Here is a 9,725-nt window from a genome sequence, read left to right as displayed (position 1 = left end):
CATCTACCACTCTGTGATGTGGACGAACTGGAAAAACATCTCCTACCCAGGAAGAGTGGAGAATATTTAAATCTGCTACCGTTTTCTTCATTTCCCCTGTGAGTAGCTTTACTTCCTGCTTTTCGTGCTGAAATGTAAAAGTTCTGCATCAGATTTTACAGACAAAATATCTTTCTAGAATAAACGAACTGCAAAAACACAAAATCTTACCAAAGTAGTTTTTGTTTGGATTGTAGTGTGAATATATTGGTACACTTGAAATAAGACTGTACTAACTTAAAAGTAACTTTCCAGCAAAATATAGGTGAAAATATATATTTTATGTATCACTTTTTCATCAGTATTAAAAAATTATTGACTCAATTTTATCTTGCTGAAGAGCTACATGTAAATTAGTTTTGTCTTATTCCAAGTGTAATAAAAGTATTTGCACCAGAAACCAGATTAAAACTATTTTTTGTGTTTTTACATTTTCATAATAAGGCCATAATAAGCCAGCTCTGTGTTTCTGAGCAGGCAGGTGTTTTGGGATTTCTTCCTGCTGTTCCTTAGTTTTCAGCAGGTGTATCCTCTAATTGAACACCTGTGAGCAGGTTGTGCGTCCCCCACAGAGCTCGTTCATCACCATAAACAACCAGCAGCTAAAGCAGATTCAACTCAATAAACTGAAAAAATGTTTACGGTTAAAACTCAGAAAAATCTACATTTTTAACCCTTTGGTTACTGTTACTGAGAGGTAAATTATTCTTGAGTTTCTTGAGATCAGTGTTGTATAGTAACGAAGTAAAAATACTTCACTACTTTACTTAAGTATATTTTGGAGTACTTCATACTTTCCTCGAGTATGAAAATTTTTGATGACTTTCACTTTTACTTCACTATATTTCCGAACTTAATTGCGTACTTTTACTCCGATACATTTTCAATGTGTGGTTTAGTTACTCGTTACAAAAAAGCGAGAGAGAGAAACGCAAGTGTTTTGACCCCACCTACTGATTAGCAAGTAGGCTACCGAACAAAATCCGTAGCCTGCTTGCCTGGGCTTGTTCATCACCTCCAACAGGATACACCTGTTTCGCTTCTCCCATTGTTGGGGAAATCAGAACACAGAAGAGTGCTGCCCGCACTGACGCGGCTCAGGGATTACGTGACACGCAGCGCCGTGCCCTATAATGCACTGTAAGCTATGTAATGTGTTTGAGGCAGTTGACCAAAATCCCGGACAATTTTTAAATTCCCCCCGGACATCTTTTTAGGTCTGAAAAGTAGGACATGTCCGGGAAAAAGAGGACGTCTGGTCACCCTAGTTCAATGGGGGACAGAAGCCATAGCGATAGCAATTTAGACTAAATTTAACGAATATAGGAAAGGCATGCAAGTTCAAAACCACAAACCATTAACATGTGCTACTCTTTAAAACTGGAACAATTTATTAGCAGGTTTCATTTTGCCTGCACTTGGTTGGGTACATTATTTTAAGTTTATTTGACAAGTTTACCAAAATATAAGAAATGTCATTCACACTTGCCTTGTTTTACTTTTTACTTGTACTTTTCATTACATTACTTGAGTACATCCATTTTTACAGTAATTTCCATACTTAAGTACAAGACGTTTCAGATACTTTAAGACTTTTACTCAAGTAACATTTCAGTCAGTGACTTCGACTTTTACCAAAGTCGTATTTTGGAGAGGTACTTGTACTTTTACTTGACTCTGAGATTTCAGTACTTTATACAACACTGCTTGAGATCTTTGGTTTATTTCAACTGAATAAAACATCTAGTACTTTTTTAGGTCCTTTTTTAAGTCCTAAGTCATTTTTGCCAAAAGTGAAACAAAATGTGTTTAAGTGATTCAAGTTAAACTGACCAGGCCAAATTTTAGTGGACGATAAATTATCCCAGAAGTTATTGCAATAAATTATAATGTTGTTTTGACACCATTTTCCAGTAATATAATGGTAATGGTGTAACAATGCAAGAACAGATTATCAAAGATCAATAAATTTTAAATTCTAATGGACATTTGACACTGGAACTGGAATACATTTTAAATATCCCAAATAAATAAACAAAACAACAAATAAATTAAATTATTAAGTCTCTGTAAATAAAATCATCCTTCAAAAAAAGGCCGGTTGAGACCAAAAAACCAGACTGAAGATTTTTTTGTCATTCAGTTTTTGGTAAAAAGAGAAAAAAAAAGAGAAAAGAAAAGTTGAATTTTCCATAAAATTGTGGCACAAAATAGTGTTTCCAATAACTGGCATTCTGAAGAAGCATCGTTACAACAAAGAGATCATCAAAATGAAGATTTATTTTTTAATGCTAGTTTTGTGTTTGAGTCTACAAGTGTCCTAAAAAAATTATGAAAAAGTTCAATATATTTGTCAATTACTTTAGAAAATAAAACTGATGGCTCCACAGAGAAATGTTTCAAGCCTTGATTTGTCATTTTGACTACAAATGTCCGCAAAGCTTTGTCAATCTTCTGCTAATGTTAAAAAAATAAATAAATTCTATCTTGGCGTTTCCATTAAATAAGAAACAGTTAAAATAAAACTTGAACAAGTTTGTTTATGCTATAATTCATTTTTTAAAAAATGCTGCGTCATCCTCCTCCAATCACTTCCTGTCTTCTTCTTCTTCGTGGTTTTGAAATTTCTGCTTCCAATATGCAAATTTATCTTCGAGATGTCAAATTGTACAATTATTTGGTCAATAGAAACGCACCATTTATAAAGAGGGGAAGGGACAACAAGTCACTGCTGAAGAAGAAAATTGTTCAGTTTGGTGTCATTCAGAGACATTTCAGTTAAAATATTATTTTTTATTGATCTTATGTAATATTTATTTTTAGACGGTTCTCATCGTTGTATGTTATCAATAATTCACACTATGTAATGAAACAAAGGACAAAAAGTACTGGAAGTTTCTCACAACAGTCTCATTTTTCTTGCATGCATATTCAGTGCACCTGAAAATGTCAACCAACTAAACCATAGAAGGGTTATATACACATTTAAATTCAGTGTGGATTAGAGAAAATCCTTAATAAATGTCAAGTTTGTGCAATAAATTCTTGTATTTACAATTGATCTCAGTCATTTTTTGTACAATCATCCCCTTCAAAAAAATTGGCCTACGCTTTACAGATGAAAATCAAGTTTTTGATCAAATAGTTGATATGAAAATAGCAGTTGGTCAATAGGCGTTCATTGGGAATAAGTGGTGATGTGTAGCTAAAACTTTTTAAGAATCTCTAAGGATTTCGGCTCCTGGTTTGAGGCATCATTTTTCTCTTCTGCAGGAACATTTGGAGCGTAACCTCTGAAGAGATCCGTCATCTCCGCTGAAAGATGATCCATCTCTAGAAAAACTCCTCACACCGCTTTGCGTGCCCCGTTCTGACCTTATGAGGTTTAATCAAAGACTCCTTGCCATGGTCCTCTCTGTTTCACTTCTGATCCTCTTCTACTTGACCGTAAGTCTAGAGAAGATCAATACCACCAGAGTAGCAAACTTCTCAAAGCAGGTGAACTTCACATCATCCCCTGTGAATCCTCACACCCCAGTGATTTCTGAAGACTTGAGGAAGATCATCCCTCAAGACTTTACGTACTGGAACCGCCTGTTTTACTCGGCAGTGACGAACATTGAGGATAATGACAACCCTTCCAGGAGAGTGTACCCCTGGTCGGCCTGCAAGGAGGAGAACCAGGAGGTTCTGAGAATAAACGTTCATGACTTTGATTCCTACCCTCCACTATTCCAGACTTACCTGAAGGGCATAAACTGCAGATCTCCTCCGATCCTAATCAACCAACTCAGGAAGTGCAACAACCACACCTTCCTGCTTTTTGCTATCAAGTCATCCCCCGCAAACTTCGAGAGGAGACAGGCGGTGCGGGACACTTGGGGTCGAGATGGGGTGTACCAGAACGGACGGAGGGTGCGCTCGGTGTTCTTCCTTGGCAACTACCAGCCCGATGACCCAAACCTTGGCGCACTGCTGTCGTTCGAAGCCAAACACTTTGGAGACATCCTGCAGTGGGACTTCCACGAGTCCCTCCTGAACCTGACCCTCAAAATGGACATGTTTCTCCAGTGGACAGTGAAACACTGTCCACAGGTGTCCTTCGTCTTCAGTGGGGACGATGATGTTTTTGTCAACACTGACGGACTGATCCGATACCTGGAGTCTTTAGACGCCTCTCAGGCATCTCAGCTGTATGTTGGACAAGTCTTGGAATCAGCAAGTCCAATCAGGGACCCAGGAAGCAAATACTACATTCCTCCGACCTTCTACAGCGGGCCCTACCCTGCGTACACAGGTGGAGGAGGGTTTGTCATCTCCGGAGAGTTGATACAGTCTCTTTCTTTTGTTTCGAAGCTGTTTCCTCTGTTCCCCATAGACGATGTTTACATGGGTTTGTGCATGAAGGCACTTGGAATCACCCCCAAGCGGCATGAAGGATTTCAGACCTTTGACATCAGGAAACAAGACCGCGGAAATGTTTGTGTCCACAAGCAGAATCTCCTCATACACCAACGATCCCCAAGGGAGATTGAAGTAATGTGGAAGAACATCCACAACCCCCTGTTGTCTTGTTGAACTGATGGATCACCTGCACTAGTTTCCATTCTTACCATCTTACAACAGATGGCTTTGGGGGAATGTTTTCCGGTTACAGTTTTAGCTGGGTGAGGTTCATGACTGGTACTCCACCAGAGTTGGATGTACAAATCCAACATCTAATATTGTAATGCTTGTATTTCAGTTTTGACCTTAACTAATGTAAGATTTCAATTAAGCTTTGATCAATTAAAATTCAACAACATTATGGCAAGAAAAATAAAACATTTAATATGATTTTTTAAAATTTTGTCTTCTTTTATTTTTAAAAATCCGACAGCTTCAATGGGGATGATTGTCAAGAAGAAAAGCAACCTTGAACGGTTTTATTCCAAGTTCTGACTGGATTTTTCTTCTTCTTCTTCTGTTTGGTGGTTGGCAAACAACAAAATTGGTGCGTTACTGCCACCGACTGGTCCGGAGTATGGACCAGAATGTCACTCAAGAATTAAATTTTGTTATACAACTGTCTAAGGTAACAAAATATTATCAGATAAATTTTACTTTTCAAGTTATCTCTACTTAAATTAACTAAATATCTTTTAACTTTAATTCTATTTAATTTTGGATCAATTGTTGTCTTTCTTCCTCATAAGTTTGCTGACTTTGAAGAAGAGCACCGTTTGTCCTTTTGGGCTCAGCAGCGCCCTCCGTCAGTGAGGCACGGTACTTTCACCTCAACTTGCACATTCATTTTCAGCCAATCAGAAAGACTATCATTCACATTTATTAAATATATTAGACATTGTGTTGAACGTCAACATGGTTAATTAAATAAATATATTAGCAATATTGACCCTTTGCAACTACGTCATTTAATCATTTAAAACGCCATGATGGACGTCAGAAGTGAGGATCGGGAGTATTGAACAAAGCAACTGAAATTGTTTTTCAAAGTTCTTTTTGTCAGTTTATTCATGGCTTCTACTCGTTCAAGACGAGCTAATTTGTCTGTGAACGTAACACACCTGGTTGGGGCTCATAGACAGTGGTATTTACAAAAGCTTGAAATAGCTAGCTTAGAAACCGGCCCGTACCTCCTCGCTCAAATTGCCGCCTTTACCCGAATTTACAGTTATTTATATCACTGTGTCATAAACGGAGTTTCCCCAGAGCAGCATTAAAAACTTACAAAAGACAAGATGCTAACAGTTTTTTTCCATACATGCTAGGCTACATGACCTAATTTTTCATGGTTCCCGTCTTCTCCATAAAGAGACATTTGATGTTCTAATCATACTTATAAAGTATATGAACGTTAGTCTTACCTTGTAAAAAGTGTTCGCTGCAAATCCGTGATAACACCGAGGGCTGCCGGTCATTATGACTGACGGCTGCCATCCATCGCCAACGCATCTTTCCTCGTTAAAAGTTACACAATAAAATTACAAGTTTAGTTTTCATCCTACTCTGCAGCACCCTGACAATTTTTTTTTTTTTAAACTGCAAAATCAACTTAATAAATGCGACATTAGGCTAGCACGTGCGTTTTTTTTTTTTTACAGATTTAACAAGAGAGCATATGTTGTTTTGACGTCCGTCATGGCGGAGCGGGCAGTTTCGAAGAGAGTGACGTCACGTGCAAAGGGTCAATAAAGAGACCGCAATGGGCATGCGCCAACTGCCTGCTTCATTCGTATGTAAAACAGCGCCACCATAGACGACGAACAGCACTACACTGCCTCACCCGGGGCTTACAAACAAAAAGGCACATTTTTATAAATTCAAGTAGACAAAGATGAACAGATGGATATAGAATTACATCTCATCTACCCTTTCCTTTAATATCATGTTGATTTTTAAATAAATACTTGAAGACAACCAATGTTCTACAGTTTATTTTAACAGATCTACAGTTTTGAGAAAAATGACATTGTGTAACATCATCTCAACAAACAAAAACTAACGGATAACCCCAATGACACACGAGGAAAACTGCTTATCAGCTGTTGAAAGGGAAAGATGCAATGACAAATAGAGGTCAACTCTCCATAATACATCCTGCTTTTCAATTTAATTAATCTGTTTGATCTGGATTTTAAAAAAAGTAGGGCTGGGCGATATGGATTCAAAATAAAATCAATATTTTTCATGCCAGATGTGATTTTAATCTATTTTTTCTTGCTTTCTTTTCTAAAAAAGAAATTACAAATGTCAGGAAATATTTTTGAAATTAACTTTTAGTTCAACCATCTCTTCTGTGAGTTGTATGACTGAGTAACTAAAGCCAGGATACACAAATTTTATTTAATTACAAGAATATGTTTATATTATCAAAATAAAAACAATTTTACATGAAGAACATCTTAAAATTAAGAGAAGTTGCTAACTGTAACAGTTAACTGTAACTACACAAGATGCTCAACATTCCTCATTTTAAATTTATTTTCATTCTCCTATTATTACAATTATTCTCGCAATATTATGTCATTATTATCATTTTTTTCTGTCTTAAATTCTAGTAATTCTAGTAGTTAAATAAAGAAAATCGTAGCCCGGCCCTGACGTTCTGTTGTAGAGCTGACCTGAATTCAAGTTGTATAACAAGATGGCCGCCCCGGGCACGATGACGTCACACTGAACTATGGAAACGCAACACGTGAAAGAAAATTAAATCTATCGCCCGGCCCTAAAAGAAACCATCTCATTTAGGTAAAATGTGCCTTTTGTCTACCATAAGGCACCAAAAACCATTAGAAATCATTTGTTTTGAAAGCATATGTGCAGAATGTGCAATGACACATCAAAACTGTTACATGAACACAGCATGTGGTGTGCAGCTACTTCCAGTCCTCACACACTATTGCATATGGCGGTTATTTCTCGTACAGGTCGAGGGGGTAGTGCTCTTTGTACTGCTGGATGTGCCTGAACAGGGACTCTCTCTGCTTGGCCAGGGTGGGGTTCATTTCCTGGTAGACGTCGGTAAACAGCAGCTCTGGGTTGGGCTTCAGGCGCCTCTCCGCCCTCTCAAACGCCTCCATCACAGTCTTGCGTGACTGTTTCCTCCAGCTGCGCTCGTCGTCCTCGCTCCACCAGCCGCGCGCCGTCATGTAGTGCCTGAGCCGGGAGATGGGGTGGTCCTGCTTGTCCCAGTAGTTCACCTCGTCCACGGAGCGGTAGGCCGAGCTGTCGTCGCTGGTGCTGTGATGCCCGATTCTGAGGAAGGACCAGAAACATCCATCAGGCTTTTCATATTTTTACATTTGAGAGGGAAAGTAGTTCCTTCAAATAAACAACCTGAGAGGAGATTTTATCAAGAATTTGGTATTCAAATCCAACTGCACCGTGAACCTTTGTTACGCTTTAAATATAGAATTAGAATAAACTTTAACTATATTCAAACTGAATATAAATATAGATATGTTGCAATGTGACGAAAGACCCCGCAAAAAGCTGCTAGCCGACAATGGCTACCATTGGTTTTAGCTGTCAAGTTGTTAACATAATGCACTAAATCTTAAATGTACGCTTGATATATGAAACAAAAGGGGACGCAGTGCTTTGCTGCTAATTGTCAACACTACAGCAACTAGACTCCAAGGTCAGGAAAAAGTTTTAAGAAAAAAATATAGCGAGGGTGAGGGACGTAGGTCACTCATGCTAGCTTGACTATGACAAACCTAACACGTAGATATGCTGACGCGTAGATATTCGAGTTTGATTGCACATTCACACCTCCACAAACGAACCAGACTTTCTAGACAAACAACCTAGAGATCGATTAATGTGGAATAAACAGGATTGGTGTGAGTGCACCCTAAGATATGTCTCTACTTCAAGCTTCTGGTATGGTTATTGGTACGTGTTGAATTTGCATCAATAGTCATTTGTGGTGTACATGCACCAAGTTAGGTTTCTTTGAGGAGAATTCAGAAATCAACCAGGCCCCAGCTGATCAACACAGACAATATGGTCCAAGACTACTGGAGACAAAATCTTAAAAGGTTGCTGCTGAATTAAATTGCTTTTATTACACTAAATTTTTTCAAAGGACCAGATTTATATTTAGACCTGTTGAACTTGTGTTAAAACATAATAATCCTTTATTAGCAGTTCAGTGAAAGGCAAATGGACAGATGAGCAATAACAACTGCTAAGTGTTATCTCATCTAATGTCTTACAATAAAGAAAAGCAACACTTTTAAATTATCATTTTTTTTCTAATTTGCTGGTGAATTGCACTGCTTGGGCCAGAATTAATGCAATGAAAATATTGTGAGTGATTATATTTTTATGAGGAAGAAGCTTAGAGACATTTTACTCCATTCACACTGTGGAGGCTTTGTCGGCTTAATCTAAGAGGTTTTAGTAGTAATTCGATTCCGGTCTGAAGTGGGAACACCTGAAACATTTGAGAGTGAAAGTATTTCCTTCAGACAACTTGTGGAAAGGTCCCCTTCACAAGAATTTGTTAATCAAATCCAAAAGCACTGTCTGCTTCTGGTTGTCAGGAACGTCTGACAACTTCTGGCTGTTTAGCTGTAAAATGATCTTTGGACAGGTGAAATCCCAACTTCATTAAACAGGTTAAATGTGCATTTTAATAACAATAAAGCTGCTATTGTGCTGAAAGAAATAACTGTTGTAACTTTCCTTTGCTGCACACGTCTTTTTTTTAATTCTTCCCCTCTCTCACTACTTGACTGTTAATGTTTTGATTCGGAAATGAGGATGGAGTCCGTGGAAAAAAGATCAAACTGCGAACCTGTAAGTCATCGCCTCGATAAGGAAAGGCTGGTTTTCAGCCACAGCCCTGCGCCGCGCTTCCTTTGTGGCGTTGTAGACGGCGAACACGTCGTTTCCATCGACACGGATGGACAGCATGCCATAACCAGGGCCTCTAGCAGCTGGAGAAAAAGAAGAAATGATACATAATTTCTTTGATTAGTCAATTAATTCAATGATTAATCAAATTAATTGTGATTAATCGATTGATGAAATAATTGTCAACTAATTTATTAATCGTTAACTGGATTATAGAGACTAAAAAAAGGCCATTCACTGAAAGAACAACACATTCGGTGCAGTAATTAAGCCAAAAATGTATTAAAAAGTCTTAAATCAATTTTTATAAATAATTAATT

At 37.9% G+C, this 9,725-nt stretch overlaps 2 protein-coding genes across 3 annotated transcripts in view; one reads left to right on the top strand and one right to left on the bottom strand.

Moving 5' to 3' along the window:
* Window positions 1–11: 11 nt before the first annotated feature.
* b3gnt2l (UDP-GlcNAc:betaGal beta-1,3-N-acetylglucosaminyltransferase 2, like) lies at window positions 12–4,875 on the top strand. The gene is made up of 2 exons (XM_032545789.1): window positions 12–98; window positions 3,313–4,875. Exon 2 carries the CDS (start codon window positions 3,418–3,420, stop codon window positions 4,615–4,617), a length of 1,200 nt encoding a protein of 399 aa, XP_032401680.1. The 5' UTR covers window positions 12–98; window positions 3,313–3,417; the 3' UTR covers window positions 4,618–4,875.
* Window positions 4,876–6,461: 1,586 nt separating this feature from the next.
* The window catches only part of LOC116708097 (2-oxoisovalerate dehydrogenase subunit alpha, mitochondrial-like), a 10,051-nt gene continuing 6,787 nt past the window's right edge, over window positions 6,462–9,725 (bottom strand). For both annotated transcript variants that reach the window (XM_032545878.1, XM_032545879.1), the window contains exons 7-8: window positions 9,347–9,488; window positions 6,462–7,797 (exon numbers count right to left, since the gene is read on the bottom strand). In XM_032545878.1, coding sequence (XP_032401769.1) covers window positions 7,455–7,797; window positions 9,347–9,488 — 485 coding nt within the window. In that variant the 3' untranslated portion in view covers window positions 6,462–7,454. The remainder of the gene's footprint in view (window positions 7,798–9,346; window positions 9,489–9,725) is intronic.

This window comes from Xiphophorus hellerii, chromosome 18, assembly GCF_003331165.1.
Source record: "Xiphophorus hellerii strain 12219 chromosome 18, Xiphophorus_hellerii-4.1, whole genome shotgun sequence".
In the NCBI taxonomy this organism is placed as follows: domain Eukaryota; kingdom Metazoa; phylum Chordata; class Actinopteri; order Cyprinodontiformes; family Poeciliidae; genus Xiphophorus; species Xiphophorus hellerii.
The sequence above is the reverse complement of the archived record's forward strand: the minus strand, read 5'-3'. Positions and strand labels throughout refer to the sequence as shown.